Here is a 25,210-nt window from a genome sequence, read left to right on the forward strand (position 1 = left end):
ATGTTTGTCTGCACAATGTTAGTAATTAAATCCATGAGCTCTGGCAGTCATATGAACTCAGCATTTTTTTTAATGAGAAATTACGTAATCATTTATAGTCTGAACTGCATCTGTCATTTAAATCTGTTTGTAGTACTTCTTACAATGACTATGCTCATCCTGCATATGTTTATATTGATTCACATGAAAACTTATCTCATTAACTAGTTCCCAGGATGGGAACAATGCATTATTTGTGCCCTCAAAGCAACTTTTAAAGTTGTTTGAGCTCTTAAAGTGAAATGAAACAACTCATAAAGAAAAGACAGTATATAAGCTACCATTCATAAATAATTCAGTGCAGTGACTTTGAGCAGTGATCTCGTATGTTAGTATTCATGATCATAAATTAAAAAGAATTTGTTAAACAGATAAAACTTGCTCAGGAACACTAATAACTTTAAAAATTATTACACAATAAAATAATAATGTTTTAATCAGAATTGTATTTGGCTTAGACTATGGGAAATAGACAATTCAGATCCAAACTATTTCATAATGGTTTCTGAAGGTTTATGTTAAAATATATCTTCTGAATTGCCCAAGCAACATCTAAATGTATGGTCTCAAAATACCTTTTTAAACAACTAAAAAACTTCTCACAGAATATAGCAATATTCTAATTTATTTTCCCTTCTCTATCTTCTCTTTACTATCTCATATATAGTAAACAATTTATAATAGACATTTTTTTGCTTTAATGTTTGAAGTTTGGCGTCAGAAAATAATTTCTAATAAGTGGATGAACCAAAGAATCCCATCTTGCTGAATGAGCCTGTATCCAGCAGCCATTAGCTGGGACATACACAAACAGGAATATCAACCAGTGGTTTTGTCATGTGATCTCTTCCACTGCACATACAAATATAGAACATGACCATAAAAAGTAACAGAACATGCTCTCTGCAAAGTAATTTATTGCAGTTGATACTAGATTGGTATGCCAGCTGGAATTACCTTCTCGGCTTCTACTATTTTCACATATACAGATAATAAAGGCTGTGCACTGCAACAGATTCAAAATGAAAAAATATCAACATTATTAACATGAAGCAAAACTCTGCAAAAGCAACTTCTGCAAGCTTAACTGTTTGAAAATGTTTGCTAGTGACGCATAGCAGGAGTTAAAGAGCTAAATGAATACTAGAGCTTCAACATTTTCACAGAGGGGAAAAAATACTGCTTTTTGTATGATATACATTTCTCTCTTTGCTGAGCACAAAAAAATCTAAGGATTAATATACATATAGGAGCTTTCTTTTTGTTTGAATTCCTTATTCATTAGTTTATAAGCTGCAAGAGCTGAGCTAATTTATTTTTCCAGGGCATTTTCCCCTCCCTCTTTTTTTTTAAAGGCACCATGTATGACAGCCAACATGACAGGAACTCAGTAAATCCCCTCAGTCTCCACACCGCTGTCTCTGAATGTCTACAAAGCTACTATGCCATAATCGCAACTCGCTGGCTCATTCACAGCTTTACATTATAAAGCAAACAGTCTAGACAGCTGAATGACAGAATTACTCTCTTTTCTCTTGCATTTATAGATATGCTGTCATCTTCATTTGCTTTTCTCTACTCTGTGCATTCTGATACACTAATGATTAGCTTTCCTGTTTGGATTCCACACTGACTCCATGGCTCTAGGCTATAAATACAACCAGAGCCCAGATGACATCACATCAATAAGGTCCTGGGGAATGGGGGGGAGGACCCCTGCTTCTTTCCTTCTCCTGGGTTAGCTGGTGATAACCAGCTTTTTCAAAATGGTTAAGCAATGTGGCTTTACAATACGATTTTTTTTTCCTCACTGAGATGGAGATACTAAAAGCCTAGTGTCTGGAACATTTACACTCCGCAATGGAAAATACTGTTCAAGTTGAACAAGTTCAATTATTTTCAGGTCTGTCTATAGTATAGCTGAATGTATCTGTGCAAAAAATATGTGCAAAAAAGAGAAAAAGAACGAACAAGAACATGTGTTTGGCTGCCTGTAAAAAATGTGTACCTAACAGTCTTTGTTAAAAAAGCTTAAGTAACTGGACTGGGTTTGTTCTCACTGAGAAAGGAACTTTAGTCTGTAGTATTCCTGGTATTTTAATTTCGGAATGGTGTGTACACACGTATTATGTGGCATTTCCTTGGTGCTAAAAGATAGTTAAATGATGAAAGTATACTTTCTTGACTTCAACAAGTTGCAGAAATCTATGCAAGCCTGATAACGTGCAACTAAGACATATGGATACACATGGCCAGCTCTGGTGATGTTTATAGCAAGGTTTTTATTATTTGTTGCTTTTCTTAATGCTTCTGTAACTGTCATTCTGGATTGCTGGAGACTCTCTTATTACATCTGTGGGGTTTTTTTTCTGCTTGTTTTGTTGCCCTTTTTAAAATTAAAGTTTCTAAACTTCATGGTTGAAAAAAATCTCAAAGCCTTGACTTGAGGTCAGAAAGTTGTAAGGCTAAAAGTGGGGAGAAGCCATTGCCATTCTCACCTGAAAAGCAGAGAACATCATACCGATAGCACATCAGCACAGGAGGCCGAAGAGTGAGCCATAGCTTTTACTCTTACCAGACCTGGGACAATACCAACACTTCAGAACATTGCATTACATTATAGGTCATCGGAAACTGTTCATTGGGGAATATTTTACCTATAAGCATGAAGAGTTTTGTGGGCCACTGGGTGCGATTGTATTCACAGCCAATATAAATGACTGCTTGAGGCCTGTACCAATGGGAATTCTGCCTGTTCTCTGTGAGTCATGACCCACTTTTACTCTCTGAGATCAGGGACAGCTGGAAAAACAACTGATCCCTTCTTGCTTGGAACTCTATAAATCTAAAGTCTCGCCTGGAATATCTGTGCTTTTTTTTTGAGTACCCTTGCCATTAAAACATACTGATTAGAAAAACTTCTAATTTGTGTCTTTAAGAACAATAGTGCCAGCAACATTTCAATAATTTATACCAGCAGCAGAGAGTTCTGATCTGAAAATATGTAGTTTAATGACCTATGGAGCAGGGAGCTAGTGGAAAAAGACAGAACTGAAGGCCATGGAGACAATGTGCAAGTGAAGTCTTCATTCTCTGCACACTCCAAGAGGGAAGGTTCAAGGGTGCTCCCAGAAAAGGGCTACATGATTGCTGTTCCCAGGAATGATACAGTGTTATTGGCCAAAACTTTGTGCCCTCCAGAAAGTCCAAATGAGATTTCATAACAACTCTGCAGCTTCCCTGAGCTTTCTACTTGTGAGGGGAGGATTTAAATAGCTGCCAATAAAATAAGTATATAAATCAACTTGATATAAAATGGTTTTTTTTCATTTTCTTGACAAAATGCTTTGCCTTCCTTCCAGAATTGGCCTAACCTGGGCCTCAGCTTGTAGAATGTTGAGTCTAGGGGCCAGTATTGATTTTTTCTCTCAATAGCTTATCCCCTGACTTCAAAGTCTGTCGTATAGCATCCCTGTAGGGCTAACAAAAAGCCATTCTATTCCATGGCATTTCCAGCTTTCCAGAGAAACACTGATCCCTCTTACAGACATAAGTGGAAACCTCCTTTGGTTTCTTCAATGATCTTAGATGTATTGGTACAGAAAAGGTTCTTAAATCTGGACCATGGCTTTCTGATTATTACAGCACCATGCTAGTAACACTGAAAGCAAGGCTCTAAGTGCGCTGTATAAATAAACTAGAAGCAAATGCAGGGAATTATATTAAACATATGGCAACACAGCCTTTTTAATACATTGCCTCTTGAAACTCTAGGTCACTTTTCTTACCTCTTGAGGCTCTTGACACTGGGATGCTAACACCAGGAAAGATCTTTGCGCTTGGAAAGCAGCACGTACCATCTCTGCCTGTAACAAAAGGAGGAATATAAATTAAACCTTAGCCTGTAACCTCCAATACCTCTTCTTGGCAGCTCAAAGTCAAGTGTGACAGCTCAAATCTTTCTTGCTGCTTCTCATCTAAATCACAGCAACACTGACTGGAAGAAATGTATTACAGTACTGGCTTAGCTATAAATTTTTTTGAAATCTAAGGTTAAGTTCCCCATCTTCTTCAGATAGGAAATAAAACTAGTTGAAATGCAGTCTTTTGGTTATCATTTATAAGATTAGTCACAGGAGGACTTAATTTTAACACTTCAGAGAATGTCTAGGCATTTTAATGGCGATGTTTATACTCGAGTGGATGATAACAACTTATTACCGCTGAGAATGGCAACCTGCAAACTTTCTGTTGAACTGTAACATGGGCTGTAGCGATGTTTAAGAAGAGTTGAGCTTGGCATATTTGCTGAGGGCCTATGCTGTAATTCATTCCTTGCCTGTCCTCTGTAAGCAGACCCTAAGAGTGATGGCTATGAGAGATGGTGGCTGAAGATATCTGGGCAATTTTACCCAACAGAACTCTAGAATTTAATACAGGTGATACTCCAGTATCACCTATACCTCATTCAAGTGGATGAGTAGTGACTGGGAGAAAGCATTATTGGTATAGAAAAGAACTATTCATAACTAGTGTATACTGCTAAATAAAAACCAAACCAAGTGCTGTTAAGTTAATCTAATATGAATAGGTACATTTATAATCACTTTGTGAAAGGGTGGGGAAGCTCATGCTGTTTTTCCTTGGGGTTTCTTCAATCTAAAAAGAAAACAAGGAAATTTTATATACAGGCCTATGTGGATGCAACTTAAAATACATAAAAGTCAGGAAATTTGAAGTTGTAGCAAAGTAAACCAGCCAAATTGTGTTTATTCATCTTAAAATGTGATGGCATGAATAAAACATAATCTGTTAGGATGAAAATCACTGCAAGGAAGATGGTAAAAAAGGCCCAACTTGGAGAGTATTTGGGGAGAAGGGGATATTATGGTCTGACAGGCTGAGATTGGAAGCAGGTAATCATCTCTATAAATAGATAAAGAAATAAATAATAAGGGAAATTGTATGAGCATAGGAGACTTAGATTTTCCAGACATAGACATAAATACCATCAATAATAGCAAGGTTTAGATATTCTTAGACATTTCAGAAGACTGACTTTTTAGTACAGAAATTCATAAAACAACAAAGTGTGTGCTATTTTAAGCTTAGGTTTTTAGTGTGAGGAGGATCTTGCAGAACAGCTGACCAAAAATTAATGTTCTAGAAGGAAGTGATTATGAACGGATTCGGTTCTTCTTAAATCGCAAGATGGACAAAAATAAATCTACAGCTAAGGCTTGGTATTTTAGAATGGCAAACTTTTAGAAAATAGAAAAATTAGTGACTTAAGATGACTAGCCTGAGGAACTTAATGATTTGAATGCAGGAAAGGATGGATTTACATTAAGAATGGATATAATCTGTGCGTGCTGGGCAGGAGGGAGAAATTGCAGGAAAGGGCTAGAGTCTCTGAATGAATAAATAACTAAAGCAAGCACTAAGAATAAGTACAAAACCCCCAAAGAGTGAGTAGAGGCCTTGATTATCAAGGAGAACTTTTTTTCAGGCATTATAAAATATAGAAGCAAAGGAATGATGGATAAAGGCCTTGTTGAACTGTACCTTGCACAGAAAAGTAAAACAAAGCCGTACTTTTTTTTAGATATGGGAACAATAAAGAAATAAAGTAATGAAGTGAGGCCAAGGCAGTGACCTGAAGGGTAATTCAGGCATGCCTACATTATTCTTGATGTATAGCTTACCCATTGTTGAATAAATGCTTTTCCCCAATTTCAAGGAAGTTGATGTACATGAAGATATTGAAAGGATAGCTAAGAAGAATGATGATAAATCAATGGGAATTACATCATTTGAAAGGGAAGTCAAATATATGTAGCTTAGTGTGACAAAATCATTGGGTCCATATTATTTTCGTTCTAGAGTACTGAAGACACTGGCAGATGGAAGCACAAGTAGAAAAGATTTTAAATATATATCATTTGGAGATAGTACCAGATGACAGAAGTACGAAATGACGGATTGGGCAAATATGCCCAAGAAGTGAGGGAAAAAGTATGTCAAGTGATTTCATGGCTGTTTGTTAGTTTGACTTCAGCACCATGCACATTTAGAACAGATTTGAAACGAGTGATTAAAAACACATATGAAAATTAAAAATGGGAGAAATTACAGTGGGATTATCTGTGGTTAAAATAATTACTTTTGGGCATTGGTTAGAGTTTTCAGTTTCTTAAACAAGGATAATGTGTCAGATCTAATATATTTAGATATTATATAAAATGCATATTGCAGGTTCCCATAGGAAACTCATACTTTAAGTGGAAATCATGCAAAGTAGTATAAAAACTCTTCAGTTGGATAAGAAGTTGGATAAACAGAGACAACAGTAGGGTATATTACAGGTGGTGTTATTTGAGAGGAGGAAAGTAGGTAGTTGTGTTTCTCAGGGATTAGTTTTAGGAATCATCAATATGTTTATTAGTGTCGTAAGAGCAAGAATTAGGTGAGCACTCATAAAATTTGCGGGCAACACAAAGTTAGGAGGCTTTAATATTGTCAAGAAGGACTCACTCATGACTTGAAAAGAGTAAGACAACTTTGTTGGCACAGGTAATATGAATAGGAGAAAATGTAGCAGTCCTCTGCCCCGCCCCTTTAAAACAATGCATAATTTTTGGCATAAATATGGAACTGATTAATTGGAAATGCTGAAGACTGGAAAATGCAAGTATAAAAGCCAGGAAGGTGGTTTTGTGAAAAGAGCTTATGCAGTTCTACAATGGGTGTGGCAAAATACTTTTAGTAGAGCTACAGAAGTGTTAGTACCATTGGAGAGGACCTCCTCTGGAATTCCATGTAAAGCACTAGTCATATGTGTTAAATAAAGATGAGCTTAAATGAGAATTGATGCAGAGAAAACCTATTTGGATGCTTAGAGCAACGAGTATTTGTCATACAAAGATAAACTTTAAAAGTTTCACTTTTTTTTGCTTAGCAACACAGCGGCTGAGGAATATGATTCTTTCTCATACGGAATGTAAATAACAGAGAAGTAAGAAAACGGCAGTGGCAGCACATGATCACAGGTTTGTAAACCAGGTCATGAGTAATCATAGTCTCAAATTTAGAAGATTTCCAACTATCCAAAAAGCGAAGTTCAGAAGGGATCTTCCAAATTCCTACAAAGAACCAGCATTATTTTAAGATAGAGCTTTAAATGCTGATCAAACAGATCATAAAACATGACCAAAGTGCTCTTAGATACAGAAAATTAAGATTGGTTTGTGAGTTCTTGAACATATACTGAGCTGGTAGCATCAATGAGGTTTGAAAAATGTGTCTCTCTGGCACTTTGTATACATTGCATTAAATCCATGCTTTTGGGTTCCCTCTGGTCACTCATGGAGGCTGAGGAGGACTTTTTTCTCCACTCAGAATACAAAGGAACAACTGGTTTCTTGTCTGATCTTGTACCTCTTTCTGGAATTTGGTCAGAGCTGGAGACAGACAGTTGGATGATGTACACTGATGTTCCTAAAAGACTGACATACCTTGAGGATGCCTCATACATGTGTCTTGCTCATCTGACCGGTGATAAAACTATTGTTGGATGTGGAATCAGGATGTACTTCTCCTCCAGACACGTATTACTCTTTTATGTTTATTATTCCTCCTCCTCCACTGCAGAGTGTGGCCAAGGCCCCTTTCTCAAAATGTCTGGGAGCTGTCTTTAAGAAATCTTCTGCTATTGAGGGCACCCAAGCCATTGGTAACCTCTGGTGCATTAGAAGTGTGGCTTTTTGCATTTTATTATTATCCTAAATTTATTATAGGACATTGGAAACATTCAGTGGTCAGTCAACTAGACATTGATTGCAAGGCTTGTGCTGTTTGCCCAAAATTTATCCAGCTCCAAAAGCTTTTAGTTGTGTAGGGATCAGAGCACTCACATCTCTCACCTTTGAATTTACATCTTAATCAAAGCATTGTGCTAAGACAGTTTTTGCATTTTACAAGCAGAATTTTATAAGACTTCTGCCACAGTTACTTCCTTCTTTCTCCAACAGCATCAAAAATGGCTTTCTGAGTTCTACTTTTTCCGAGCATGCAGTACTTCTTTCCATGCATCCTATCAAAGTAATAGAAGAGCTTCTTCTCATTAAGAATGCATTAGTTCAGTCTATCACCATTCCAACTCTTTCTTGTAGTCTTTGAAACGTGACACTTCATTGCTACCTTCTTCTATTTAGCAGGCAGGCTGTGTAACTAAGCAGACAGCACTATTTTTTATAGGGAGATGGCTCTTTCATTAGACCCCCATATCCAGTGAAGACTAATGAGTGAAAATGTGCAAGGGGGGGATTTTTCTCAACAATTTGTGCAGCTCACTCAAAAGATTGCCACAGAACAAATCAGCTGAAACTCTTTCAGTTATAATGAATGATAGTAATGAAGCCTGAGTGTCAAAAATGCATGGGAATCATGAGTAAATTTATCAGAGTAGACTAGAACACAAATTTGCACACATCTATCTGCAGATAGAAATGGGCATATTTTGGAGCAACAGATAATTGACATCTAAAAACTTTGGGTAATCCTTTTGGCATTCTTGGGATTATGCATGGACACAGCAATCATCAGAAAGATTCCTCAGCTGAAGTGAATATTTTGAAGGACGCAAGTTCCTCAAAGCATTTCCTACTTTGCTTTTAGCAGTTTGTTCTAGAGGCTGGAGGAGACAGCTGTGACTGTGGACCTGAATGCCAGGACCGTGTGGTATTCCATTCACCACCTCAGTTTCCCTGTCAGTGAAGTGTGGAATAAGGTGTCTTAATCCTTTACCTCAGGTGTGTTTGATAGCTGACTTAGCTGATTGATTGATACAGTCGGAAGAGCCAAAGTCTGACCTGTATGCAATGTCGACCCAATTCCATGCCTGTTGAAACCTGTGGCTGACTACAGTGAGTGACCTCTCTGTCATCATCGCAGTAACAGCATAGATAGGCCTCTTTACAGTTAAGCCTGCAGAAGTTAATGGAGGAATCATACATATTTAGAAATCATCTTTTTAATAGCAACTGGTTTAACATTCTCTGTCACAATACAATGCCAACTGTTGATATTTCCCAGAAGCCACTGCTTGAAAAATTGCCAGAGGCTCTGGGAGAGAAGTCTAATGGTGACAATGCTTCTGACCTGTTAGAAGTAGAGCGAGTATGGGTTCCACCCAAACTTGCATGTTTCATTAGTAGACATAGATGCACTGAACCTGAAGCTTAAACTACCAGTTTGCTTTAGCAAAGTTCAGTTCTCCAGAGCAGATGTGATTTTAGGATCTATCTCTTTCTAATTTTAAATGTTGTATTCAATCTAAGTTGCCCATCACTCTGGTATCCAAGCACTAATAAATATAAATATTATTTATGTGACAACAGTTTGGCAAACTACAAGAAGAAACAGGCACATGCATTCAGACCTCAAGTTACAAGTAAATTCAGTCTTTGAAAAAAACCAATAAAACTAAACAGAAGTAAGAGAAACAAACAAAGGATTTCCTAATAAAATTTAGTCAAGAAAATTACCCTATTGACCTGATAATATTAAATTTGTCAAATGTTATTATACTTAATAATGTATTTCCTCAGAGTCATAGCACTGCAAAGCATAACGTAAATATAGAATCCACTGGACTTCTGTTGTTAGAGAATAATACACATCTGCATATATATACATGCCAACATTAACAGTGATAATTTGCAAATCTAAATATAGATCTATGTATATTTTGGATTTCTAAAATATACTTAATGACTTCATTCTGAAACAAAATAGTAAAGAGGACATGAGGGAAAAGAATTGGGATTTAGTGATCCAGAGTTCTAATTGTAGTTTCTGCAGAAATAATTTTGGGTCCTTTGGGTTTAGCAAAAGACACAATGACTGACAGCAAATGACAACTATAGATGGAGCTTCACTGTTACGAGCAAAGACCCCAGTCTGTCTCTAAAAGGGACAGTACTGCCAAAGGAGGAGAAACAGTTTGTCTTTCACATTCTGCTTTCAAGAGCCTCTTCAAAGTGAAGGGGTGAAGTGGCTGGTGGCTTGAAGGGAGAAGCAAGAAATGGAAAAAGAATGGAGTTTAGATTAGCCATAGAAACTATCCAGGCCAGCTGAAGAGACAGTATTTATTTTGTACAGCTAGTTGGCTGATAGAGATTTTTTTTAAACTGGGCCAAATGCTGAAGAGTCAGTGGCAGTTCTCCAAACAGAGCACTTTTTATACTGGAAAAGGAAAGAAATAAAAAACTGTCACCTTTCTCTTACTGGTCCATGCAGAAAACAGGGTTGAAATTCTAGTCAAAATTGAAGTCAATGGGAGATTTGCCATTGATTTTGATGGAGCCAGACACCACCCCAGATATTTTCTTTTCTATTTTCAGACAGATGCATTTGACTACCACCAATCAGCTGTCCTCTTTTAGTGGTGGGTTTTTTTAGTGGGGGTTTTTTAGTGTTTTTCAGCCTCCGTGGCTATGTCTATATTAGGGAATTTTTGCTAAAATTTCTCAGCATTGCTACTGCCTGTCCAGTACCGATCTAAAGTTATATCAGTGCTGGGCTCCCTAGCTGTTTATATCTGCCAGTGTATTAAACACTGTGTCATGTAACTGTGCACAGTGCTAGCCAATATTGCTTATTTGTTGTTTCAGAGTAGCATCTGTATCTAGGTTCATTAAGTTTACCTTTTAGTAAGCTTGACTGTGACTTAAACCACTCAGAGCTCTTAGCTCTGGTGGAGCTCAAACCATATTGGTCTTAAAGATCTTTAAGCACTAATGACATAAGATGGATAGAATTGTTTGGGTTAAATCCTTGCTGCCATTTTATTTCTCGGTATGATACATGAACTATACAGATGTACTGGAGTAAAGGGGTATTAAAGCCACAACAGTTGCTTTTACATTAATTACAAAATTATTGCCGTGGATAAAGAATATACAGGCTCTGCATCTTTTGCACCAAGAAAATTTGCTCCAGTGTTCCAGAATTTCCTCTAAGCTCTCCTAGTTTTGAGTAGCATGAATTGTTCTGATTGATCTCAAGGGATTGTTAACTTTAAAACCTAATGAACACTATTTAAATGTCAGCTTTGTTAAATAATTAATTATTAATCTTGGTAGCAGAAGCAGTCAGTTATTTTGTTCGTCTGTCACTTTTTCAAACAGATATAAATATTTGGCTGCAGGGCCATTGCCACTGATTACTGCCAAGTGAAGCAGTAGGAGATCATATTCTCCCAAAACCTCTCTAATAACCTCTACCCACCAGAGAAGAAGAGCAAGCTCAGACCAAAGCTCTTGACTAGCTGATGCTCTCCTAAAGCTCAGGCTGCTTTTGTGTCTTCCAGATTCACAAATTCTTCATGAATCTCTTTTACAACAGCCAAAAATCTGCAACTCACTTGACTTCTGTTCATTTCAACTTTTACTTGGAATTTCCAAAAACAGATGTAGTGTATTGATAGTTAGAGATTCCCAAAGATTCAGCATAGAAAATGCCAAGAATTGTGTGCAAAAATAAATAGTCCATACATTACTGAAGATGTGGTCTATTTACAGATTAAAGGTTTTTTTTGTTTTCAATACCTTTCTTTTCCGAACAGTTTTGAAAATGTTCAGGAATTCAAGTTTGCCATTTACATTGCAGACTGCTGACTTCTGCAGAGTCAGTCACCTGCTGGAGATTTCAAAGCCGTCTCATTGCACAGCATACAGTCATGGATCTACATTTAAAGGCCTCCACATCAGTAGAAGTAAAAGATGCTATTGGCACATTGCAACACCCGATATTCCAGTCCCTGGTGCTTATCTATAGACTGGACATCCCCAAAATTGACTGTCAGCTGAGCGGAATTTGTGCTGTCATGTTCTGCCTTTATGATATGTAATTAGTGATAATCATAGACACAAACAGCTGATAAAACCAGCCAAACATTTTAAGAACAAATATAAAAATATAATGAGAACAAATGGCTCCTCTACAGTGCAGAGGGTACATCACTAAAATCTATACTAGGCCACCGCTGTTGGTTGGAGCTTCTAATAACCAAAGACTGCCATAGTCATAGTATATTTTATGAGCTGTAGAGTATGAGTAACAGCAAATAGTGATCATAGGTTGGTTTTGACCTGCCTCCAATTTGTCCCCAGGACTCCTGAGGTGAAAGGCTAACACTGTAAAAGAATGACAACTCAGAAAAGTATGCAGTTTTCCAGGGGGGATTAATTTAACTAATGACATTACCGGAATATCCGTTGTATCACGTGCCAAAGGTTAGGCCATAACAAAGTTGTAATTTTTTTTGAATCAGCATTAGGGAGAGTAGATAGAAACCACCCCAACCTGCACAGGCATTTATGGAAGTTAGCCACAATCTTCCTGAGAGCTCTTGTAGCTCTTCATCCTGACTAGCCTGCAAAAGTGAGCAGGTTTCTCAAAGAGGGATGGGAAAGGAAAACCAGTCCACTTCAGGATTTCATTAAGGAACAGAAACTGTGGTACATTAAAGTTTCACAGACTTCCAAAGCTTCTAGCTTCTACTATTTCTTGGAGCTACATTGTGTATCTCTGAAAGCGTGCATTAGTTCCTTAAATAAATAGGAACCACATACAATGTACTGAATAGATGAAGTCCAAACTTTGGCGATTGTCAAGATTAACCATTTTTTAAATTCAGGTTCCTTTTTTTCCCCATGGACGTCTGAGTTCAGAATTCTTTGGAGGGTGCAGTTGCCTGTGTCGAGGAATTATTTGTGGAGACATCTAATTTCCCTGAGGAGAGGCAAACCTACATTTCCTACATGGAACAGACGCTGTAAACCAGCAGATCAGACAACCACAGAGATCTCAGGGACCTGCAGATCTCATTGTCATTTGTACAAACACGCTTTTGCCTGCACTGGCTGCAGGCACTCCAGTTATTTCTCTGATGGGCTGTTTTTCCCCTGAGGTCTGCTGCTAAGCAGTCCCACTCTCTATCCCCAGCTATTCTCTCAGAAGCCCTTCTCAGTGAAGGTCCAAATCCATGCTGAGGAGATTTCAGAAAAAGTTTTACGATTTCACAGGTTTAGGATGTCATTCACGTGTCCCTGATTTAACAAACACAAGTTCTAGGAACTTCAGATGCTTATCTCTGAAGGTTAAAATTAAAGGTGTAAATTAAAAAGGTTACAGCACTTGTTGAGGTATCAATTCATAAATATTCTTTTGGCAGTGCTCACTGGGCACCCTACTGAGGAACTGATTGCTTCACTTTCTGTGTCTGACAAATACCAAATTCCCTGATAAAAAGACTGGAGAACCTTCAATTTCTAAGAAATTGCACTGTCTTTAGAAAGAGAGCTTAGATAAATAGGTTCTTCTATTGAAATGGCTTTGTGTGTGTTCTGTCTCTCACACACTTCAGGACAACTGGTGACATTGCCCACCTCATTCTGCAAGTAGTCCCCCTGAGCTCCCTGAAAGCAACTCAAATGCTAAAAGTGCCAGAATCTGTCTCCTTGTGACTTCACTTCCACTTTTATCACCCTGGAAGAATCCCAGACCCTGAGCAAAATGTGTTACCACGGAAGGAAGTTCAAAGCTTAAAGCTGACACATCTATAATGGTATTTAAGGTTTCTTCCCACCTGAACCATGCTTTCCTTTTCAGATATGCTAAATACCAAAAGCCTACATTTACTTGGAGAGGGGGCCTCAGCCTCTCTGAAAGGCAAGGTATTTATCTACATGCACAGTGATGTGACTGAAAAGCAGATCTGATCTAAGGTGGCCTCAAAGATCTACTTCAAGACCCTAAACCAATCTTTTTATTATAGCTCTGGGATTTAGAATAAAACATACAATTAAACTTATGAAACAAAATAGCAAAAATTAAACTGCTTTGCAGTTCAGATTAATTATGGAAATATATAGTTCAATTTATGGCTGTCAGTAGACTAACAGGAGTTAGCAGTGACAGTGACATGGTTTAATCTATCCTAATGTACTCTTCAATGTTCAGAAATCTGGCCATACCAATCATGCAGTTCATACTGGATAAAAAGAGGCCATACACGTGTGTGGCCACATTCTACCCTCATCACTCCTGACAGCACTCCCAGCTTATTTAAAACAACATTCAAACCGTGCACTGGTTTCCCTTGTGGCTTAATTCTCATTATTCACTGAACTCCTTTTTACTAGAAACTGACTGAAGAGCCAGATTCTGAGCTCATTGTTTGTTTTTTTGCTGACTACAATGAACAGCCTTCTCAGTTTCCAAGCCCAGCATTCCTATACACTCAAAACAGTTGCAACCACCAACTAGCAAAATAAAAGCAGATCAGGGATGGGGAAGCAGGATGAGTGAAAAGAGTGTGCACGTGCTTTTCAGAAAGAATGAGACTGAAAATTAATAAAAGACTTGCTTATAGCCTGTAGCAACAAATGACATCAATCAAGCATGGGAGATGTGAGTCCCAAACCAGAAAAAAATGAAAAAAAAAAAAAAAAATTAAAAAAATTCATGGTTGTATATTTCTCAGCTTGAAATAAATGGGCTTAAATAATGTTACTACTCCAACTTGAAAAATCATAATTCTTCACAAGAGAAATAAGAACCATGAGCACTGATGCCAGTAAAGAGAGTTTTCGGTCACAAGAGGTTCATGCCAATGACAAAAGCAGGGATACTGTCTCTCTGGTCCTCTGTCTTGGTTTTCCTGATGGATCAAGTTAGTTTAATTTGCCCATGGTTCACTGGAAATTACTGTTGTGAGAACCACAGATCTCACTGTTCTGAGGTTGAGTGCCTGAGATGACTGCCACCTATGCCCACCCAATCCTGGGCTGCTTTGAATCAGAGAGAAAAGTAAAAGTCTGATTACCTTATCAAGGCTTCCTCATGGACCTTGGATCTGTGCCAACTCCATGTCTCCAATCCTCCCTAATAAGTTTCTCCCTACTTTACACTGGCAAGTGTCCTGCACCATGACTTTGCAACAGGCTTATCGAGACACTCTCACACTGTATTTGTAGCTGTGAGTGCAGCTGGTCCACACACTAATGCTACCCGTCATTTAGCTAGCTAATTTAGCCATGTAATTTTATCATCTTATGATTTTTGGTTAAGCTGACGCAGTGGTTTTCAACCTGTGGAATACTTATGCCTCTAGGGCTGTACACCACTTCTGGAAAACCACCAAGAAAAACAAGTTTCCTGTCAGTAGACTCAAATTTGCTCTTACAGGGCTTCAATGAAAAATTTTTAGAGGATAGCAAAATTAACATGAGCTAGAGCATATGATCAGTTCTGATTTAGACTTCAAATGGCTGAAAATATAATGTATGCCTTGATTAATTGCTCCAATCATTAATTAAATTAATTGGTAAACCAGACCTTAAATCTAGTCTGAACACTGATACTCAGTTCAGGATATTATCCTGAATTTATCTGGTTGATTAAAGAGCCCTTCATGATCAGAATTTTTTTCATATAAGCAAGTTATCTTTTAACACTTTCTTGGGCAAACATGATGGAATTTTCTTTGGTTTCCCATTGCACATAAGGTTTCCCACTGAAATCATTCTACCTTTTTCCTGGCATCCTTTGCAGATAAGAAAATCCTATTGTACTGGGTAACCACATACAGATATAATCCCTGCTTTTAGGGGCCAACAGTTTTAGACCCTTAGCCCAAAAATGGTCCCTGATCAACTGCACAACTTCTTTGAAATCAACATAGCTACTCAGGGGTTTATTCAGAAATTACTCCATATGCAAAGGACCCCCATGAAAACAGGTTATGAAGAACTGTTGACAGCCTTGACTGTCTGTGTTTCTGATTTCTTATGTTTCTGACTGTGGGAATGCCATATGGAATGTTCTCATATATTCCCACCACCACCACCCCCCCCAAATTTACAGGTGCATGTTTCTCATGCCTGCAATACACAACTAAATGCCCAGTATTGGCCACCATGGCATGTATTTTTCAATAGAGTCTATTTGACATTTGTCTCTTCCTTGCCTTTTTAAATAAGAAGAAAAGCAAGTGGTATTTACTGCAATGTCAGTCAAGAAACTAACAGCCTGATCCAGCTCCCATCAAAATTAATGGAAAAACTCCCATTCTTTCAGGGGGTGTTGGTCTAGACTCGCAATGGACAGGTTCTTCATGCTCAGGAGCCATCTTTATTCCCAACCAAGTGTCTTACAGTCAGACAGGTACAACCACGTCTGCACACCACTGCACCTGACCCAATAAATCCTGCTGGTTTTGAAAGGCAGATCCAATCCTTAGGCCACAAGTGAAGTCATCCTTTGGAACACAGCAATCAAAAGTTGTAAAGCTCCTAAAAATGATACTTTTTCTGGATTAGCTTCTTGGCTACATTGTGTATATTCCATTTCCATCTTGTCATATTAAAGCAAACATTCTTTATTGCTTATGTTATGAAGTATCTTGTAGTACACATATAGGGTGAGAAATATAGCTTAATTAGCATTATAAAATCAACTTTAATAATGACAGATTTCCAAGGTTGCTTTTTTGGTTGATGATTATTTGTTTTTTTTCACTTTTGGTGGATAGCAGTACTGTTTTCTACACTTAGTCTCCTTCTTTCAGCTGAGTGCATTTTGTATGCTATAAAAAATGTTTCTCTTTTTATTCTTTTTTATGTACTCTGTTTTTCCCAGTCCTGTGGTAGCTACTTGGTTTGCTGTTTATTTCATGTAGCAGAAAATACCTACCACAGAAAGGCAGCCTGACAACAAGCTTCTCTTTGGGCATGTTGACATCATCCTCCTCTCTGAGCTCTAATTCAACTTTCAACACAATGCCTAAAACTGCACAGCCTCTGGGCACAAAAGATGAACACGAGAGTACACTTGTGCATTCTGTTGCCCTGTAAGCAAATTGCCTTGTTAATGAGGAATCAGTCAAATAATGGGTTTGATAGTCTGTGTTTAGATTAGGTAAGATAAAGTGCAAAAGTGGTTTTTGGTTTATCACAGACAGCAGCACATCCTGTTCAAAGTTCAGGACTACAAAAGCCATTGACTAATTCTTCAACATCTGTCACAAGAAAAGGCAAGATACAGCTATTTCATGTGTAATAGCTACTCTTTGGAAAAAATGAGGAAGGTAGGATTTTTTAACTTCACCGATAGGCCAAACTGGAGCTGCACTTTGCAAAGTGCATATCTACTTCATAAAAGATAACTCCTGCTTTCAGTTGTCTGTCTGTATTTACAGGCACTATGCCTGGAAGGAGGAGAGGAGAATGCCATTGCTTTCATGTAAGATAAGGAAAAGAAACTCTGTGGGTATGTGCATGCAAACAACATTTGTGGGGTGAACATTGCTCCCTCTGCTCATGATGATGATAACAAATCAGTGCATGCACACAGAGAACCCCTGCAGATTGGATAATGTGCTGTGAATTGCTGCTTTGTGCCATCTTGTTCAAGTAGCCATACATGTAATGTATTTAAACTTTCTCCCAATAAGTAGCAAGCTAACCAACAGCCTTTTTGTTTCTGAATGCTCCACACCCACAATGTAGTTGGTTGTCTGTCTCAGCTCTGCATTTCAGCAGCTGGAAGTTGATGGAAGAGAGGAGGGAAAAGGCATCCATATTTCTATAGTTTTCTTTTCCAAGCTAAATAGCTTGGATGAGAGAAGAGGGAACATAACTGAATCACTCAGACAATCTGTTCTTTCAACTGGTGGGGTTGGGAGTTTAAAAGATTTTTACAAATAAACAATTAAAAAAAAGGCAAGTATTAGTTTGACAGGAAGGCTGTAATTCTGCTCTGCTCTGTACCACATAAAATACTAAAATATGGAAATTTTAAGTTATCTGTCCTCTTGTAGAACATTCTCTTCTTATCACTGTGTCTCATCTGGTACATTACTCAAACTCAAGCCAAAGTATTCCACCACTTGAGGTATCACATAAACAAAAACAATGTGAAGAAGCTCATAATAAACACATCACAAAAAACAGCTTCTTGGCCTTCTAAAATCTTGCTTTGCTTTGCTTTGCTTTGACAGGGCGAAGAGCACATCAAACCTGCTTGGCCAGCTGCCTCACTGGGACACAATCTGAAGGTAGACTGTGTCTTCCACAGGCAGGTCTTTGTCATCCTCAGCACATTTTCTGTAGCAGTGGATGCATCTGGGCAAAGTGATGGGACTCATGTCTCTGTGATCCAGCAATCAGCCAGTGCTATCCTATTGGCTGTGCATAAGAGAACTGCCTACGCTGTAGACCCACAGCCTATTTTATACTGCTTTTGAATTTCCCTCATTCTGACAGAAGAATGGTTCCGTGTTGACCCATAGTGAGTCAGCTTCAGGGCTGTTATAACCTGTAATAGTTGGTGACAGCCTCCAAGATGCTGGTATGTCAGGCCAAAGACAGCTGGTTGGCAGCAGTCCTGGCCATACTCACTCTTTCACTGACTTCACATGCTCTACAGTTATGACATGGACAGCGGAAAGTGGTTTCATAAAATGGGTGCCTGTAGGGAACTTTGTATATCTTAGAAATATCCATATGATCACCAGATTTTTATTCCACAGTGACAGGACAGGAAAAGGATCTCATCTTAGCTGTTTAGGATAATTTGTTTTAAATAGACGAAGTAAAAACTCTAGCCATTCTCTCTGTCTTTTAAGAAGTGGTTAGCTTCTTTAATGCAGTTGACCTCAGAGATTCACCACTGCATGTACTGTAATTTGAATGAGAAATACACTGCTCTCAAGATTGAGTCTAAGCAGAACGCTTCTTTGATAAACTAATCTTTGTAAAATCTACCATGCTGCTGTGTTTAACAGAGCCAGGAACTAGCTATTAGTTCTCTTTATTATTTTGTTCTCTTTCAATAGACTAATATTAGAGTACAGCATGCTGAAAAAAAAAGGAATGGGGCTCCCTAACAGATATTAGTTATGGCTGTATTCTTCCTTTCGCCAGAAACACAAACCACAGAATCCTTACAGCAATCAGCATGAAACACATCATCTTAAGTGCCTCATTTCTTTAGCATAATATGAAGTCTCTCTTTCTCTCATATTACCATTCTGGTCAGTCAGGTATGTGAGGTTTTTCTAGGCAACAGGTGTTTTTTGAAATAAAATACAACCTTCCCTTCAGCTCATTATGTGCAAGAGACAGCAGCTGCAAGTATAATGCTGAGGACACATGGTCTATAAGACACCCAGAAGAAAAATACTCCTTGTTCCACTTGTTAAGGTAAAGCACAGATGTTGCTTCAGTGATAAGCATGAGCATAAGGCAACCACCGTCTGCTTCATGTTGTAAATTCAGAATCTAAAATTTCAGAATATTTAGTAGCCTGCAATCAGAATCAGTGGTTTCTTTATGTAAGGGAAAGTTGTTTATGTCTAATCTCATAGTCCTAAAAAATACTCCTTATCACAGTTTGCATTACACTATCATCAACAATATGCTAGCAACTGTCCAAAGACTTGGCAGATAAATTATTAATAATATTTTATATGGACTCAATTATGAGTATCAAATAGTGATAAATGCATAAATTAATACACTTACTGATTTAAACATTTACAGATAGTGTATATTAAAAAGTTTTCAGTCATTTAGAATGTTAAATGCCATTTTTTCCCCTGCTTAGTGTTGGTACTAAGGCTATTTCTCTATCACTCAGATCTAGACTGTTGAGAAATCAACTGCAAAATGGTGGTGTCTAATGAATGTAATGACCAAAGCTAGAACCAATCCTTTCCAGGGAGCAATTCTCTGCTCAGTTAGGTAGATAATTCCCACCCCACCTCCCAGCTTATTAATTTTTACCTAATTTATTTTAAGAACAAAGTACATATATTGTAGCTTATAGTAGAACTATTAAGGTGAAAAAGCTTTTTCAAATAAAAAGGAAGTGCAGCACTTCCTTAGAAACACAAAGGTCCTCTATAATTGCCTGATCTCCTTACTCCCTCCAGTTTTCTAGGCCTAACTAGGTCAGAAACTCTATCCTGCCAAGAAGAACATATAACACCACAGAGAAAACACAGTTCACAAAATAATCCCAGAGCTCTTACTGGGGAGTAGGCTGTTACTTTGGTTGTCTTGCAAAATATTTATGCTGGCCTTGCAGCATAAGTCTCAGTAGCTTGTAGGACTGCATGTTTTTCTGGCTACAATGTTTGTTATGTAGAGCAGCAGCTGCAATGAATTGGGAAATGTACACATGGAGAAAGGCTGGATGGCATGGATCTATTAGAAAAAGTCAAAAGCTTCACACTCCTTCAGATCCAGCTTAAACTGACCCTGGCTCTTTTGTGTGTGGGTTTTTTTGCAAAATCTATATTGCTAAGATGTTGGTAAGATAAGTCCATCCTTTGTCATTCTGTCACCACCAGTTTTAGAGAAGACAGACTTAAAAAATAAAATGAAACAAACAAGCTCTGATCACAAGATATTATAAGGTTACAAAGTAATTTAATCATGAAAATGATAGCATGGTAGTACTTCCTTGCTGTGACATATGTGTTAAAAAAGGGTCATTTAAATGCCTGACAAACTAATTTTTTTTGTTTCCTATGTTGTTCCAAATGGAAGAGTAACAAAAACAAGCAATCAAAAGAACAAAATTTCTACATTAATTGGAATGATGATACATGTGCATAGAAGACAACCACAAGAAGTTATCACTGCTCAGACCCACCTATTGGTTGCTCCTCATTTGTTGACTCATGTTCTTAATTGTGTTCCTGCCCTGCAAAAGGCTTAGCAGCCAACAGGACAATTCAAATTGCTTGTGACTGAGAATATTTATGTATCTTGCATACTATGGCCTTCAACCTTTGCTGCTATAGAAGGGGAGCACTCTCTTCTTACGAATCCATACAGCTTTTTGCCCTTCCTGAACCAACTGTCCTCAGTGTGTTATATCAGGTTATTACTACTACAAGAACTAATAATTCAGAGTACTGCTATTAAGATTCTCCTCTGCTCAGCAATCAAGGATGATCACACAGATTCCAAGACTTGTACGCTTATATTATGGAGAGAAAATTTGAGTAAATACTCACATGTGTCTTCACGTCACCTTCAAGAATCTTGCTGTACCTGAGAAACTCAGCAACACTTCCATTCAGCAGCCTATCAAAGGCTTCAACATATGGTGCTATGCCTATAGAAGAAGACCATTCCATTATAATGGGTTCATAAAGTACATAATGCATAGGACATTCCTTTGTAGCAGATGGAGGAGAAATACCAAAACAGGGGAAATCACTGTAACTTAATTTCTGCCATAGTTATTGATTTGTGAAATCAGTGAAAAAGGATGTATAATGATTTTTTCCTAGCTAGAAAGAAAAAAACCCCTCCTCTTGGTAGAACTTGGCTAGGAACACGAAGAGAATTTACTCTGTATAATGTAATGGGAAGCCTCTTTTGTCTTAAAATAACAGTTGCTAAAATAAACATTTCTCAGCCCTTCAAAGACCTAGTGGCCTGATAAGCATGACTGTCTTAACAAAATTCTACTGTTGTACATAAAACAAGTATTATCCCCTAAAAAGAATCTGCACAGTACTGAACAACTACTTTTATACCACCCACCCGTTCCTGAAGATCTTTGTATTGTTTGGTGACTTTTAGTAGCAAGCAATTCAATTTCCAGTAAGAAAGAGTCTTTAGAATGGGTTTACAGTGGATTTATGCAGTGAGATGTGGCTTTGTAATCTCCTTATTTTGTTGTCTGACCTTGCAAAACTGTCACTGGATAAAGAAAGCTCAAATGAGTCTTCTAGATGACACATCCCATTGACTATATATATGCTATACATTCTAACAAAGGAATAAAAATGCTATTTTCTGTATGGTATACAGATCAGTTTCCTGATAAAGTGGACAATCAGAAAATGCAGATGAGACTCAATTTCTTATGCACCTGGCATCTAAATGGCTTTATGTGATACCTTTTAAGACAGCAAAAGTAATCTTTCCTTGGATGCTTTCCAGCCCTCCCTTTACTCCCTGACATATCCTCATGTCTCATCTATGCCTCAGAACCTTTGCCAGGTCCAGAATGAGCGATGGATGTGTGAATTTATGGCATCCGTAGGATCTGAGAGACCAAGGTTAAAATTCTTCCCAGCCTCTGTCCCTCATTAATGAAGCCTGAAGATTGCTCTGAAGAGGTACCAGGCTTTCCCCAGAGACTTTGCTTTAACCTTTTGGCACTATATGACAATTGTGTCCAAATTCATAATCTTGAAAGCCCTCTTTATTCCACAAGAGTCATCTGGCTCCTTGACAGAAAAAAAGAAAGGCTCTGGCAATTGGAATTTGCAATGGCCTGTGTGAAAAAAAAAAAAGTAGTTAGTCAGCTAGGCGGGATTTCAAGGCTCCTTTTGTTCTCTTGATGTCACTCACCTTTAATTCTGAGGAATTTCTGGGCTTTCTTCCATATTAAGTGTTTGTGTGTAAACCCTTCAAATGACCTAGTGTACAAAAGGTTTTAGTTGTGGAGATGCTTTCCAAAGCCCATTTATGTTCTTTGTCAAAATCTCTGTATGTCTCCAAGAGAATCATTGTAACCTTTTACTTTAGAGCAGAGTTTTAAATAGCAGTTTACCAAATGGCAATTGTCCTATGCAAAACTAGAAAGCAACTATGCTATTTTTTACTATTCAATACAGCTAACTCCCAGGAGCATTTACTAGAATTTGCTATGGGCCGTGCAGAGCAATTGAATGATTTGTTTGCAATCCTGCCATTGTAATGCCATTTAGGAAAACAGTAAAGGTGCAGTTCTCCCATCCTCATTATTTCGTTGTTTCTCAAAAAGTATTAATTGAAAAGTCAAGGTTATATTTTGTAATAATTCTAATTATGGAATGGTCTTTTAGGGGAGGGGGTCATGGTAGAAGAAGGCAATGTATCTTTATTTCCACTAGAGACTTAAAAAAGGTCACACTCTGGCTGAGTGTCAGTTTTGAAGGAGAAAAAGAAAAAGAGACCTGTTCTGTAAGACTGTCTACTCTGCAGTTGCTGTGGAGGTTATGTGAACCTCTGCAGAAGCACAGTAACACAGGCATACAGAGTGATGTTTGTGGCACTATATGTGTATCAGTTGCCCAAACTGAAGAACCTGTACAGTCTTTCCTACCTGCATCAGCAAAAGCTAATTCCTGAGTCCCTGTGCGAGACAGCTCCACCTGGAGATGTGGTGCAGGCTGGCAAGTGCCCTATGGTGCTGCTCATCTCAGCTTCTTACTGCTGTCTCCTAGTGGGTGTGTTTCATAATCTCACTCCAACAAGGTTTGTTAGTTCGTTTCTTCTAGGGAACTGCTTGGGTTTTAAGGCTCTGCTTCCCTGGGGGTTGAATCTTTTCACCTGACTGAGCTCTTAGGTTAGGCCAAGGATATAGCAATTTCAATGGAAGTACCTCACATGGTGAGTTCATCTCCTGTTCTGAAAGCAGCCCTGGTTCTGCAATACTGAGCTCTGGATTAATATAGAGATCCACCTAAACGGATTCATTATAGGATTGAAGCCTGTATTTTTTAAAAATGTAGATTTCCTAGTAGTGATTGATTGATTTGTCAGTTCGTACACGCATCGCGTTTCTCCATGACTTTGCTACGGTTTACTACCTGTCTAGGTTTTCTCTGGACCGTAAGCATTTTATGACTGAAGCTTACTGTGACTGGCTAACTCATCTGCTATGGAAGCCTGCTGCAAGATGCTCCCTTCCTGCCAGAGAAACACGCTGCTTTCAGTCAGCTGCTCCAAGCAGCTGCCAGTGTGTAGGCCCATGGCACACGTGACTGTGGGGAAGGTCCCTCGCATGTGTGGTTGGGTAAGGGCTGGCATACAGGGACGATAAAGCAGCTGACATACATACACTGACTTGCTTCTCTGTCAGTAAGAAAGCTGCCTGCAGCTTTCTGCTTGTTCTGCAGCTTCTGCACAGCAACTGAGTCCAGGCTGGGATGTGCTCTTCTCTGGAGAATGCAGGAAAGGGCCAAGGAATACAGAAGGCAAAGGACATGAAGCTAATAAGGGGATGTATGTTGGGGTTCTGGGTGAAAAAAACAAGCTCTGGGGAAAGGAAAGGGCATCTCTATTCAATCAACATTAGAACTGCCACATTTATATGGTTATTTACCCTGTAAATTTCAGGAACAACAAAAAAATTAAGGAGTGAAAAAGATGATTTGGTGATATGATGTCAATAAATGAAGATAGACTTTTCTGGTGTATTTTCCAATGTAGTGCTTTGCAGATCCACTTGAGAAGCAAGAGCTCAGGAGACACCAACATAAGGCCATGTATGTGTGGCAGCCCTTAGTGAGCAAATGCTTATAACAAACTCATATTTGATTAAGGATATTAAACAATTAAATGAAGCAGGTCCACTGCCACTCAGAGAGCTGGCAAATAAACTTAATATTTATATTGGTGACTTCTTCAGGAATATTTATGCTGTAAATTTTGGGGATGTCTAATGTCTTCTGCTAATTGGGCTCAAGCAGACATTTTCATCTGGTCAGTTACCTACAACAATATAAATACTAAAATGAAGAGAGTGATAAAGCTTGAAATATGAACAGTATACTTAAGAGACTAGTCAAATCTTGAATTTTCTAGGCTATATTAATTTAGAATTATGCGTATGACTAAGCTTGTCACATGATGTTTCTAAATTCATTTTTTATTCATTTTTTAAAATACTTTCTTTTGATACAGAATTCATAAGGGGTGGGACTGCAATCCCTCTTAGAAGAGAAACACATATGCTACTTGCAATTTTTTAATAACAGAGAGATGGTACTTCAAAAAAATAGACTTACTTCCATTGACTCCATTGATGGCATCACACTCCATTCCACCAGATCTGTGTGAATCTGAAAATAATGATTCAAGTCGAGTCACTGCTTTCTCCAGTCTCTCCATCAAACCATGAGTCTCTGCCATTCTGAAAAAATCATTAAGGATAGAAACAGTGTTAGACCCCTCTGAGTAAAGCCTATGCTTTACTTCATGTTACAGTTCTGTTCATCTTGTGGCTTTATCTTTTATCAGCTTTTATGGTAAAACTCGTATTTTTTAAGTACTGTCTTTCAGGCATATAAGCAGTTGCAGTGAAGCAGCTGACA

At 38.1% G+C, this 25,210-nt stretch overlaps 1 protein-coding gene across 2 annotated transcripts in view; it reads right to left on the minus strand.

Moving 5' to 3' along the window:
- The window catches only part of CAP2 (cyclase associated actin cytoskeleton regulatory protein 2), a 68,033-nt gene that overhangs the window by 31,294 nt on the left and 11,529 nt on the right, over positions 1–25,210 (minus strand). For both annotated transcript variants that reach the window (XM_069809135.1, XM_069809134.1), the window contains 3 exons: positions 24,905–25,029; positions 21,131–21,231; positions 3,828–3,905 (listed from right to left, as the gene is read on the minus strand). In XM_069809135.1, the coding sequence (XP_069665236.1) occupies positions 3,828–3,905; positions 21,131–21,231; positions 24,905–25,028 (303 nt within the window). In that variant the 5' untranslated portion in view covers position 25,029. The remainder of the gene's footprint in view (positions 1–3,827; positions 3,906–21,130; positions 21,232–24,904; positions 25,030–25,210) is intronic.

This window comes from Haliaeetus albicilla, chromosome 21 (genome assembly GCF_947461875.1).
Source record: "Haliaeetus albicilla chromosome 21, bHalAlb1.1, whole genome shotgun sequence".
Lineage (NCBI taxonomy): Eukaryota > Metazoa > Chordata > Aves > Accipitriformes > Accipitridae > Haliaeetus > Haliaeetus albicilla.